Source organism: Myotis brandtii, unplaced genomic scaffold, assembly GCF_000412655.1.
Source record: "Myotis brandtii unplaced genomic scaffold, ASM41265v1 scaffold1601, whole genome shotgun sequence".
In the NCBI taxonomy this organism is placed as follows: domain Eukaryota; kingdom Metazoa; phylum Chordata; class Mammalia; order Chiroptera; family Vespertilionidae; genus Myotis; species Myotis brandtii.
Window position 1 is genome coordinate 60,171 of NW_005355839.1, and position 14,082 is coordinate 74,252.

Here is a 14,082-nt window from a genome sequence, read left to right on the forward strand (position 1 = left end):
AAGTGCTGAAAGCAGGTATCTGTTTTGTTTGGGTTCTATAATCAAAACACTGTTTCAAGTCCAGCTCTGAGATCCCGGCTAGCTGAAAGCAGGTTTCTGGGGTTTTGTTTAGCTTCTATATTTGTAACAATGTTTCAAACTGCAAGCTCAGAGGCCGGCAGCGGCAGGTGGGGAACGGTGGAGTCCTCCATCACTAAAGCAAGCAAGCCTCATGTTCGCTTCAAGCTGCCTAGCTGCCAGCCGCCATCTTGGCTGGCAGTTAATTTGCATATCGCCCTGATTAGCCAATGGGAAGGGTAGCGGTGTGACACCAATTTGCATGTTTCTCTTTTATTAATGTAGATATTCAGATTCATGAACAAGCTTTCAAATCACTGAATTTAAGTGTTCAGCATTCTTAGATTAAAGTAAGTTAGAGGAAACATCTGGTTTCCTTATACATTAATAAAACAAACAAAACCCCCACAGGATTTATCTACTACTTACATCATCAATGTCTTCATCATCATCTCCAATGTCATCAAACTGGATTTCATCATCATCTCCAGGACCAAATGTATCTGTTTCATTGATTTTAGCTAAAGATATGATAATAAATATATATCAAGATGTTATCAGATCTGATACAAAATATCAAACTGTAGAAGACGACTCTTACAAGTGCTACTACAATATAAATGTTTCATTACAAAAAACAAATTATCTTCCTAACTTCGAAGAATTCATCACAGAGCAAATTCACAACAAAACTCCCAGAGGGTTCACTAACTAATTATAATGAAGAGTATATGTACTATAGTTTTATTGTGTTCGAAAAGGTATTATAAGGCAGGCAAGTTCTAATCACACTAACATAGCTCTTGCACTTCCCAATTTGCCTCAAAATGGAATTGAAAACATGATAACTTCCTCTGCGCATGTAAAGTTTTCCTAACTAAGAATAACTCATTCACCAAAGAAAGACTTAACCAAATCAATTAAAAAGACTTGGTCAAATCATGCTTACCCCTTACCCAGCAATTTTCAACCAATTACTAAAATGCTGCAGTATATCAAAAAATATGTTATGTATTTTTTCCCAATCTGATAAAAAAAAAAGGTGTAATTTTTATTCATTTATACTGGACAGTATTGTGTTAGCTGTTGTCATTTTTAAATTTGACAATCTGGTGGAAAACAGGTCAGTACCCTGAGTAAATAGTCAGGTAGATACTGTATGTTTTAAAAATTACTAGGGCAATGGTTGAAAATTGCTGCTCTAAGCACTATACCTGAAAGAGGAAATACTGGTCTGATATTTTAAATACAAATAATTTTATCAAAATTTTCATGCTTATGTAAAGATCTTATATTTTCATTACTAAATGCAATGAAGTAAAACAAGTAAATAAAATAGCTGCCAAGTGAAAAATGTGACTGTGGAAATAGTACACTTACTCTTAAGGAACTTTATATTTTTAAGTGGCCATTAAGTATAAAAAGAAATAGCTCTGGCTAGCATGGCTCTTCCCATATACCAAAAGGTTGCGGGTGTTATCCCCATTCAGGGTACATATGAAAAGCAACCAATCAATGTTCTCTCACACTGATATCTATCTCTCTAGCTCTCTCTTTCCCCCACTCCTCCTTCCTCCCATCCTCTGCCCTACCTCTTCCTCTCCATCTCTCTAAAATCAATAAGCATATTTTTGGGTCAGGATTGAAAAAAAAATGAAAAGAAGTATCTGTTAAAAAGTACACACAACCCTGGCCAGTATGGCTCAGTTGATTGCACCACATAAATTGAAGGGTTGCAGGTTTGATTACCGATTGGGGCACATACCCAGGTTGTGGGTTCAATCCCTGGTCACAGCACATACTGGAGGCAGCTGATAAATGTGTTTCTCTCTCTCCTCCCCTCCCCTCCTCTCCCCTCCCTTCCCCTCCCCTCCCTTCCCTTCCCTCTTCAGTAGTGGAGAGCTAAGCATCTTATTGTGTATGTTGTATGCTTTCTTTTTTTTTTATTAAAAAACAAAAACTCTAATACCAGTATCATAATTGTACTGATATACTTGAAAACTGATAAATCTCTTTTGAGAACTGTTAAAAACACTAAACAAAATGTACTTTCTTAACAGAAGTTATATATAGCCCAGCCAGAGTGGCTCAGTGATTGAGTGTTGATCTATGAACCAGGCAGTCATGGTTCAATTCCCAATGAGGGCACATGCCCAGAGCATGCAGAAGGCAGCCGATTAATGATTCTCTCTCATCATTGATGTTTCTATCTCTCTCTCCCTCTCCCTTCTTCTCTAAAATCATCGAAAGTATATTTCTAAAAAGGTAAATTATACACAAGCTCAGAGCTTAAAACTTTTTAAACTCCCTATCAAAACAACGTTTACTAGAAACAGAATTTTATTACTAATGTATAAATATTATGAAGTATAGATAGGCATACTTGAAACTAATTTTTGTTAGTTACATGCATGAAAAATACGTAGAAAAGACAGAATTCTATCAAAACTGCTTCACCAAAACACCAACAGACTAACAATACTAATAATACAGGAAAACATAACTTTGACATTACCATGTTCTGGAAGCTCGCCATATGCCTTCAGACTTCTAGCTTCATCTGCATTGTACTTTAAAATTACATCAGCTTTGTTATCCTTATAGAGATAAACAAATAGCTTTTAAAACGGGCTTTGCCAAAATACCATCAATTATTTCATAAATTACTTTCAAATTAAACACATTAAGGAAAACCTCACTTAACTGTTGTTACAAACTCTCTAAACTCCTAAAATATCCTTGAATTTAATTAAATGGAATCATTTTACATAAATGACTAAAAAATGATTAACAAATAGCCTAGAAAAACTGCTTATATAATTCATTTTAATAACAGAGGAAAAGGGGTGGGGGGAGAAAAATAGGAAAAATAAAGTTGCAGTGTGACAGCTTCCCTACCACACTGATCACTTAACTTGGTTTTTAAAAAGGTAGTTACATCTCCTAAAGACTGACAGACCTGAGGTGAAGTCCAAAAATCTGTATTTAAAATGTTCTTTTTTGGCGTTTCCATTGCAAATGCCCCTAAAAGTATGTCCTAAAATGTTCACATTTGGCCATTTTTTAAAATCTGAGTCATTTAGAGAGGAAAAGCAGTGTTTGAAGAATACTTACAATAAGCTGCCCCCCAAAAAACTCAAAGGAAACTAAAATAATCACAGTGACACAACTGCAGTGTAATATAAAGCAACACTTCTCAAACTGACATATGCATACAAAATACAGAGGGATTGTATTAAAATTAAAATTCTGGCTCAGTAAGTAAGACTGAGCTAAAAAATTACATTTCTAACATGCTATCAGATGATGATGGTGCTAATCTAATCTCTGGATCACTCTTTGGAACAAGGGAATAAAATGTTTGCAGCAAGGATATAGACTCATTTGGGAAAGATTAAGTGATGAGCTGGTATTTCAGAAAACCAACATACAGTAAAGTAAGTCAAAGACAGATGCCGTATCATTTCACTTATATGTGAGAACCACAGAAGAGAATAAACAAAGAAACAAAACTGACATAGACTCAGACACAGAGAGCAAATTGGTGGTTGCCGAGGGCAGGGGTTCGGGGGTGGGGTGAAGCAATTAAGAAGTACAAACTTATAGGTACAAAATAGTAACGAGGATGTAAATGTAAATTAAGCACAGAAACACAGTCAATATGCAATAACTATATATGGAGCCAAGTGGGGTATAGGAAATATCAAGGGGAACACTATGTAAATATAAGACTGTTCAACCATTAAGCTCTACATCTAAAACCAATACAAAATAAAATTGAAAGGATGAATGGAGAAAACCCAATACAAAAAGCAGCTGTGTTTCTATACACTAGCAATGAGCTATCTCAACAATGAATCAAGAAAATAATAGCATCAAAATTACAAATAATCTTCAAAACAATCTTCATTCAGAATTGCCTGAAATGGAGCTGAAGGAAAGTCCTACAACTAGGGAATTAACGAATTACAGAAGATGCCACATAGAGACTGGTGGGCAGAGAACACCCACAGGTAGCAAATAAATATTGGGAGGATACCTTGGCTGCAGAGGTCCCCCTTGAGAAGCAAGGAATGTCAGCTCCATGCCAAGCACCCCAGCCCAGGGATCCAGTGCCAGCAGGAGGAGTTCCCATATCTTCTGGCTGTAAAAACCAGTGGGGATTTTGACTGAGTGACATGGAGGCTGCTGGCTTCCCAGGCAGTTCCTCTTAAAAATACCACACACGGACTTACTGGGACTTGCTCGCTCTGAGCTCCACTGAAAGAGACATATGGGGAGGAACTAAATTGTTCTACATCACAGCAAGAGTTGGGGGGATGAAAGTAAGAGACACAGGTGCTGGCACAAGCCATTTTTCCTTTGATAAGCCCTCCCTCCACAGAGCCAGCAGGTTGCACAATATCTGTCTCCATAGACCTGGCTAAAACTATTAGCCCGGCTCTGGTGATTCCGAGGCCCTGCCCTACCGAAACTTTAGACCCACGCATGCTGTTTCCACTGGCTTTTCCATACCAATGTCCTGTCTTGCCTCATGCTTCAGATTTTTAAAAAATCTCTCAAACATGCAGCATCTGGCCTCCGCATGCTCTGTACCTCTTGCTAAGGGGCCCCAGGTCTGGTATAAGTAGAAGTCGGCCTTAGTTCACAGCTTAGCCACTCCTGGGCACCTCCAAGCCAGCACAAGTAGCAGCCATCTGCATCACTGTAGATTATGCCAGAGAGAACACAGTCAGTGCCAACCTTGTCCTTCACCTCCCTGGAGGCCCCAGAGTAAGCACACCCAGTAAAGAGCTTCAGACCATGTGGAAGCTGCACCATCCAAAAACCTCCACAAAGTGACACACTCAAGGGGTAGACGCAGGCACCACAGACCTAATGAACTAAGTCCTGTTCTGTAGGGTGGGTCACTGCATAGCTGATCCTCCATGGTGGCCAAAGGTCAATGGTCAGTGATCATAGCCAGTCCTTAAAGTTGTTTGGCCTGCAGGTAAATTCCTCCCATTGACCTGCTAACAGCAATTACAAACCAACTACAACAGGAAGTGTACACAGCTCACATGGAGAGGCTCATCTTGGGTGATCAGGGAGGCTCTGTCACCCCTCAGAACACCTATTACATTAGACCACTCTACCATGTCTGGGAGATATAGCAGCACTACCTAATTACCTAAACATAGAAACAAACATAATAGGTAGGCTGCCAAAATTAGGAGACAAAGAAATATGCCCCAAATGAATGAACAGAAGAAGAATTAAACCAAGTGGAGACAGGCAAACTACCAGATACAGAAGTTATAAGGATGCTGAAGAAACTTAGTGAGAACTTCAAGCATAAAAAAGAAACAGTCAAAAATGAAGGATACACTAAACTGAAATGAAGAATAATTTACAGGGAATCAACCAATAGAGGAGAAGAAGCTTAGAATCAAATCAATGTTTTGGAAGATGAGGAAGCAAAAAATCCCAATCACACTTGGCTGGTATGGTTCCATGATTAGCATCGGCCCATGCACTGAAAGGATGAGGGTTTGATTCCTGGTTAAGGGTGCATACCTGGGTTGGAGGTTCAATCACGAGCTCAGTTGGGGTGCATGCAAGATACAACCAATTGATGAGTCTCTCTAATGTTTCTCTCTCTCCCTCTCGTCTCTCTGTCCGCCACTCTCCCTCCCTCTCTTTTCCACTCTCTAAATATCAATGGAAAAAATATCCACTGGTGAGGATGAATAAAACAAAGAAAAAAAACCACACCTGCCGAAACCGGTTTGGCTCAGTGGATAGAGCGTCCGCCTGCGGACTCAAAGGTCCCAGGTTCGATTCCGGTCAAGGGCATGTACCTGGGTTGCGGGCACATCCCCAGTAGGAGATGTGCAGGAGGCAGCTGATCGATGTTTCTCTCTCATCGATGTTTCTAACTCTCTGTCTCTCTCCCTTCCTCTCTGTAAAAAATCAATAAAATATATTAAAAAAAAAAAAAAAACCACACCAAAACACCCAAGCACAGCAAAAAAAGAAAGAAAAATCCAAAACAATAAGAATAGTATAAGGAACCTCTGGAACAACTTCAAGTGTACATGGAAGTGCTGGAGCAAGAAAATGAAAAAATAAGGACAGAAAATTTCCCTAACTTGGTGAAGGAAATAGACAAAGACGAAACCTAAAGAGACCCACACCAAGACATATCATAATTAAAATGTAAAATGTTACAAATTCAGAATCTTAAAAGCAACAAGAAAAAGGCACTTAGTTACCTAAAGGAAGCTCCCAATATTGTGCTGTCAGCTGATTTCTCAAAAGAAACTGCAGGCCAGAAGGTAGGAGCAAGAAATATTCAAAGCGATGAAAGATTACTCTTCACAGGACAAAGCAATCATTTAAAACCGAAGGAGAAATAAAGAGAACCCCAGGCCCTAACCGGTTTGGCTCAGTGGATAGAGCATCAGCCTGCAGACTAAAGGGTCCCAGGTTTGATTCCAGTCAAGGGCATGTACCTTGGTTGTGGGCACATCCCCAGTAGGAAGTGTGCGGGAGGCAGCTGATCGCAAGGAAAAGCTACAGGAGTTCACCACCAAACCAATATTATAAGAAATGTTGAAGACTCTTCAGGAGGAAAAAAGAAACCAAAAATGTAAATAATAAAATGGCAATATATATATATATATATATATGTGTGTGTGTGTGTGTGTGTGTGTTTGTGTATACATACACATATATATCAACAATTAGATCTAAAATACTAAACGAACAAGCAGAAACAGACTCACAGATACAGAACATTTGATGGCTGCCAGCTGGCAGGGAGGTTGGGAGTCTGGGTGAAAGAGGTGAAAGGATTGAGAAGTAGATTTGTAGTTACAGGACAGTCATGGGAATGTAAAGTATAGCAAAGGGAATATCTATCTATATAAAAGGCTAATATGCTAAGTACCCGACCTTCTGACCGGTCGCTATGATGCGCACTGATCACCAAGGGACAGACGCTCAACGCAGGATCTGCTGAACTGCAGTGACTTGGCAGCAGCGGTTCTCAAGAAATGCTCGAAACCTGAGAGGAAGGAGCCTGATTCCTCGTAGGGCCACATGATTCCACCTTTGGCCATAGGTTATGTTGTTGCTGGGGCACTGTTAGTTCTGAATCTGGTTTACTGCACACTTGCATTTGCATTCAACACCCTGTATGACAGCAACTTTGCAGAGTGCCCTCTCGCACTCGGGGCCCCTCGGGAGATGACAGAGGGCCAGTTTCAGCCTGATCCCCGTATGCCAGGCCGAAGGACCCCACCTGCCGAAGGGCCCCCCCCTCACTCCACAGATGCTGGGGAGGGACAGCAGGAGGTTGGCTCCAAGCATGTCTGGCCTGTCTCACCCAGTCCCGACCCACCGGCCACCTTCTAATTAATTTCCTTTCAATGTGCACGAATTCGTACACCAGGTCACTATTAGGCAATAATATTCTAACAACTAAGGATGTAAGATGGGTGCAAGATTTATCAGGACGATCAACTTGTTATATAATGTACACCTGAAACTAATACAATATTGTATGTCAACTGTAATTAAAATATAAAAATTATTTTTAAAAAAATAGCCAAAGCAGTTTTTTTCTTTTGAGGCATTGTCTATTATTCTTTACTAGAGGCCCAGTGCACGAAAATTTGTGCACTGGATGGGGTTCCATTAGCTCGGTCTGCATCCTCTTGTATTTACCGGTAGGCGGACATCCCTCTTGCAATCCAGGACCCCTCGATCCTTACCACCGCCTGCTTGCTGCTCCTTACAGCTCAGTTCGCTGCTCCTTAGCACTGCTGTGGAGGCGGAATAGGCTCCCACCACCACTGCACTTTCCAGTCATGAGCCCAGCTTCTGGCTGAGTGGCGATCCCACTGTGAGAGTGCATTGACCACCAGGGGGCAGCTCCTGCGTTGAGTGACTGCCCCCCGTTGGTCATTGCACATCATAGCGACCAGTCGTTCTATCGATTTGCATATTAGCTTTTTATTATATAGGGTTGTTGACAGTATTATAGATGTCCCCCAATTTTCTGCCAAAGCAATCTTGGCTGCAGGCATCACATTTATTGATGTCAAACTACACTGCAAACTACAGTAATCAACACAATACTATACTAGCATTAGAACATACACATAGAGCCCTAGACAGTTTGGCTCATTGGATAGAGCAATTTCAGTCAAGGGAACATACCTCGGTTGTAGGCTATTCCACGGCCCAGGTCTGGTCGAGGCGTGTAAGGAGACAACCAATCAATGTTTCTCTCACATTGATATTTTTATCTGTCTTTCCCTCTCTCTTCCACTCTCCAAAAAAAAAAAAAATCAATGAAAAAATATCCTCAGGTGAGGAATAAAAAAAAAAAAAACACATAGAGAACCAAGGTGGCAGCATTCATAAATGCTGATGCACACTGCCTCCCACAACTACATCAAAATTAAAACTAAAATACAGAATCACCATCATTCAGAATGGCCTGAAAGATGGCTGGATGGAAGCCCTACAACTAGAGAAGTAAAGAAGAAAGTACACAGAGACTGGGAGGGGGAGCAGAGGCACAGAACATGCTAGTCCAACACCCATGTGTCACTTTTTAATTGTCTCTGTGGGGGCCACTCATGAGGAGCAAGGGGTCCCAGACCCACACCAGACCTTAGCCCAGGGTTCCAGAGCTGGGAAGAGAAGTCCCCATAACTTCGGACTGTAAAACCCAACAGGGACTGTGGCTGAGTGACATGGAAACTGCTGGAGACCCAAGTTTTCCTTTTAAAGGATCGGCACAAAACTTACTTGGACTTGATCCCTCTGAGCTTCAGTGCCAGATGGTGTTGGGGGACCCAGAGACATATGAGGAGAAAATGGATTGTCTGGCATCAGGGAAGGAACTCGGGGGCGGCTTTCTCCCAGATGAGGGTGCTCGCCAGGAGAAATTGTTCCTGTGCTGGAACCTCACCTATTGCAAAGCTGACTGGCAGGGGCCACATCTGTGTCCATCAGTCTGGTTCATAGTTTGCTCCACCCTGGTGATTCCTGAGACCCTGCCCCATCAATTTGCAGCCCCACCCAAGGTGTTGCAACTACAGTGGGAGGGTTGCTGTGCAGGAGAAATTTCTATGGAGCAGGACTTGCTTCAGTGGGGCTTTGATGCTCACTGAATCTACCCCTTGAGTGTGTACCTTGTGGATGTGTACAGTTGTAATCTGGTATGGTGTGACGCTGTCCACTGGGTGCACTGGCTCTAGGGCCTGGAGGTCAATTCTTCCCAGTGACACCAAAAGTATTCAAGGCTCAACTATAAGACTGTGCACACAGCTCACAGAGGGGCTCACCTAGAAGTGCCCAGCTCAGGTGACTGGGGAGGCTGCGCCACTGTGCAATACAGGACCTCCTATACACAAGGCCATTCTACTAATTCCAGGAAACATAGCAGTTCTACTTAATGCATAGAAACAAACACAGGGAAGCAACCAAAATGTGGAGATAAAGAAACATGTCATAAATGAAAGAAATGGAAGAAAGCAAACTACTAGATACAAATTCAAAACCATGGTTATAAGGTTACTCAAGGATTTTCATGAAGTTTCAAGGGACTTAGTGAGACTTTCAAGGATCTTTAATGAGAATGTCAAAGACATGAAAAAGGACCCCTCAGAAATTAAGCATACACTAAATGAAATAAAGACTAATTTACAGGGATTCAACAGGAAAGTAGAAAATTCCAAAAATCAAATCAACAACTTAGAATATGAGGAAACAAAAAACACCCAATCAGAACAAAAATAAAAAAGAATCCAAAAATATTAAGATAGTGTAAGGTGCCTCTGGGATAACTTCAAGTGTACCAACATTCACATTTTGGGGGAGCCAGAAGAAGAGAGAGAACAAGATATTGAAAAGCTATAATTTGAAGAAATAATGACAGATAACTTCCCCTACCTGGTGAAAGAAATAGACTTACAAGTCCAGGAAGTGCAGAGAGTCCCAAACAAGAGGAACCTAAAGAAACCACACTAAGACGCATCATAATTAGAATTCTAAGGTTTAAAGACAAAGAGAGAATTTTTAAAGAGAAAGGCAGTTAGTTACCTACAAGAGAGCGCCCATAAGACTGTTAGCTGATTTCTCAAAAGAAACTATGCAGGCCAGAAGGGAGTGGCAAAAAAATATTCAAAGTGATGAATAGCAAGGACCTACAACCAAGATTACTCCATCCAGCAAAGCTATCATTTAGAATTAAAGGTCAGATAATGAGCCTCACACACATGAAAAATCTAAAGGAGTTCATCACCACCAAACCAGTATTATATTAAATGTTGAAGGGTCTTATGTAAGAAGAGAAAAAAGAAAAAAGTGTATAAAAAATATGCACAGCCCTAGCTGTTTTGGCTCAGTGGATGGAGCGTCAGTCTGCGGACTGGAGGGTCCCGGATTTGATTCTGGTCAAGGGCACATGCCCAGGTTGCAGGTTCGATCCCCGGTGGGGAGCGTGGAGCAGGCAGCCAATCAATGATTCTCTCATCATTGATGTTTCTCTCTCTCTTTCTCCCTTCCTCTCTGAAATATATATATATATGCACAATAAAATGGCAATAAATACATTATCTTATCAACAATTAAATCTAAAAATCAAAATAAACAAACAAGAAATCTAATGAACAAAATAAACTGGTGAATAAAATAGAATCAGGGGCATGGAAACATGAACAGACTGATGAAACTCAGAGGGAAGGGGGAGAGGAGGCAGGAAGAGATTAACTGAAGATCTTACCTATGGTGGTAAGGGTGGTAAAGGCCTGGGAAGGGACAGGGTGGGAACTGGGTAGTGCAGGGATGGAAAAGTGGGACATCTGTACTACTCTCAACAATAAAAATTAAAAAATAATAGTACATAATAAAAAACAAAATAAAATAAAAAGGATCTAGACTTGGACCAATAATTGTTCTTAAAAAAGGAATACATATACATAGACCAATGAAACAAAATCAAAAGCCCACTAATAAATTTTTGCTTATATGATCAACTAATAATTACAAGGGAACCAAGAAAAATCTATTGTGCTCAGCCAGTGTTGCTCAGTGATTGAGCACTGACCCATGAACTAACAGGTCGGGGGTATGCAGGAAGGAGCCAACTGATGATGTTTCTCTCTCACTGATGTTTCTAGCTTCTTATCCCTCTCCCTTCCTCTCTCTCTAAAAGAAATAAATACATATTTTTTAAGAAAAGAATAATCAGCCAGCCCTGATTCCTCGTAGGGCCACACGATTCCACCTTTGGCCATAGGTTACCTGGTTTGGCTCAGTGGATAAGGCATCGACCTTCGGACTGAAGGGTCCCAGGTTCAATTCCGGTCAAGGGCACATGCCAGGGTTGAGGGCTTGATCCCCAGTGTGGGGCATGCAAGAGGCCGCCAATCAATGATTCTCTCTCATCACTGATTTTCTATTTCTCTCACCCTCTCCCTGAAAACAATAAAAAATATTAAACCCCTAGCCTGTTTGGCTCAGTGGATGGAGCGTTGACCTGCAGACTGAAGGGACCCAGGTTCAATTCCGGTCAAGGGCACATGCCAGGGTTGAGGGCTTGATCCCCAGTGTGGGGCATGCAAGAGGCCGCCAATCAATGATTCTCTCTTATCATTGATGTTTCTATCTCTCTCTCCCTCTCCTTCCCTCTCTGAAATCAATAAAAATATATTTTAAAAAATATTTAAAAAAAGAAAAGAATAATCAATGGGGGAAGAATAGTCTCTTCACAAATGATATTGAGAAAACTGGATAACCACAGGCAGAAAATGAAACTGAATCTCTATCTTATGCCACTCACAAAAAAATTAACTTAAAATAGATCAAAGACTTAAACACAAGAATTAAAACCATAAAACTACTGGGAGAAAACAGGGAGAAAGCTCCTTGACATTGGGGTTGGCAATTATTTTTTGTATCATAAGCAGCAAGAGCAAAAATCATGTATAACAACAGCAAACTAAAATTTTTCTGTACAGCACAATCAACAAAATGAAAGAAATTATTTGCAAACCATCCATAATAATAAAAGGGTAATATGCTAATTAGACCAGACATCCTCTGGACAAAGCCAGGGCAGAGGGAAGCCTAGGTCCCGGAGGGAACCCAGGTCCCGGGTGCCTGCCAGAGGCCAGAGCGAAGCCCAGGTCCTGGGTACTAGAGGGAAGCCGGTGCCGGCAGTGGGGAGAAGGAAGGCCTACTCCTGCACAAATTTCATGCATCAGGTCTCTAGTCTTATCCTATCTACACTAATAAAAGAGAAACATGGTAATTGGCGTACGACCGCTACCCTTTTCATTGGCTAATCAGTGAGTATATGCAAATTAACTGTCAGCCAAGATGGCGGCCGGCAGCCAGGCACTGAAGCGAGCACGAGGCTTGCTTGCTGCAGACTCCAACGTTCCCCGCCTCACTTGCCAGCCTCTCAGTTGCAACTCTAAGCAACTATATACTATGTTGCAAATAAGAAGGTAAACAAAACCCCAGAAAACAGCCGGACTGAAACCCAGCCGGACCGAAACATTGTATCCATCTTTTCAGCAGCGAGGCCTCAGAGCTAAAGCTGGCCCAGAAAAAAAAAAAAAAAAAAAAAAGAAAACAAGGAGCGGTTGGAAGCTTCAGTCACTCGCCAGCCGGAAAACAGCCCTCAGCCCCTCACCCAGACTGACCAGGCACCCCAGTGGGGACCCCCACCCTGATCCAGGACACCCTTCAGGGCAAACCAGCCAGCCCCCACCCATGCACCAGGCCTCTATCCTATATAGTAAAAGGGTAATAGGCCTCCCAGCACCGGGATCAGCGGAGCAGCGAGGCTCCCGGCACCGGGATCAGCATGACAGGGGGCAGCGCCCCAAATCCCCTGATGGGCCCTGCTCTGTGAGTGACAGGGGGCAGCGCCCCAAACCCCTGATTGGCCCTGCTCTGTGAGTGACAGGGGGCAGCGCCCCAACCCCCTGATTGGCCCTGCTCTGTGAGTGACAGGGGGCAGCGCCCCAACCCCCTGATTGGCCCTGCTCTGTGAGTGACAGGGGGCAGCGCCCCAACCCCCTGATTGGCCCTGCTCTGTGAGTGACAGGGGGCAGCGCCCCAACCCCCTGATTGGCCCTGCTCTGTGAGTGACAGGGGGCAGCGCCCCAACCCCCTGATTGGCCCTGCTCTGTGAGTGACAGGGGGCAGCGCCCCAACCCCCTGATTGGCCCTGCTCTGTGAGTGACAGGGGGCAGCGCCCCAACCCCCTGATTGGCCCTGCTCTGTGAGTGACAGGGGGCAGCGCCCCAACCCCCTGATTGGCCCTGCTCTGTGAGTGACAGGGGGCAGCGCCCCAACCCCCTGATTGGCCCTGCTCTGTGAGTGACAGGGGGCAGCGCCCCAACCCCCTGATTGGCCCTGCTCTGTGAGTGACAGGGGGCAGCGCCCCAACCCCCTGATTGGCCCTGCTCTGTGAGTGACAGGGGGCAGCGCCCCAACCCCCTGATTGGCCCTGCTCTGTGAGTGACAGGGGGCAGCGCCCCAACCCCCTGATTGGCCCTGCTCTGTGAGTGACAGGGGGCAGCGCCCCAACCCCCTGATTGGCCCTGCTCTGTGAGTGACAGGGGGCAGCGCCCCAACCCCCTGATTGGCCCTGCTCTGTGAGTGACAGGGGGCAGCGCCCCAACCCCCTGATTGGCCCTGCTCTGTGAGTGACAGGGGGCAGCGCCCCAACCCCCTGATCAGCCCTGCTCTGTGAGTGACAGGGGGCAGCGCCCCAACCCCCTGATCAGCCCTGCTCTGTGAGTGACAGGGGGCAGCGCCCCAACCCCCTGATCAGCCCTGCTCTGTGAGTGACAGGGGGCAGCGCCCCAACCCCCTGATCAGCCCTGCTCTGTGAGTGACAGGGGGCAGCGCCCCAACCCCCTGATCAGCCCTGCTCTGTGAGTGACAGGGGGCAGCGCCCCAACCCCCTGATCGACCCTGCTCTGTGTGTGACAGGGTACAGAGCCCCAACCC

The 14,082-nt window shown here is 43.7% G+C and overlaps 1 protein-coding gene across 2 annotated transcripts in view; it reads right to left on the bottom strand.

Annotated features, from left to right (window-relative positions):
- Positions 1-14,082, bottom strand: part of LOC102245382 (eukaryotic translation initiation factor 1A, Y-chromosomal) — a 46,376-nt gene that overhangs the window by 7,003 nt on the left and 25,291 nt on the right. For both annotated transcript variants that reach the window (XM_014536322.1, XM_014536321.1), the window contains 2 exons: positions 2,573-2,654; positions 487-578 (listed from right to left, as the gene is read on the bottom strand). In XM_014536322.1, the coding sequence (XP_014391808.1) occupies positions 487-578; positions 2,573-2,654 (174 nt within the window). The remainder of the gene's footprint in view (positions 1-486; positions 579-2,572; positions 2,655-14,082) is intronic.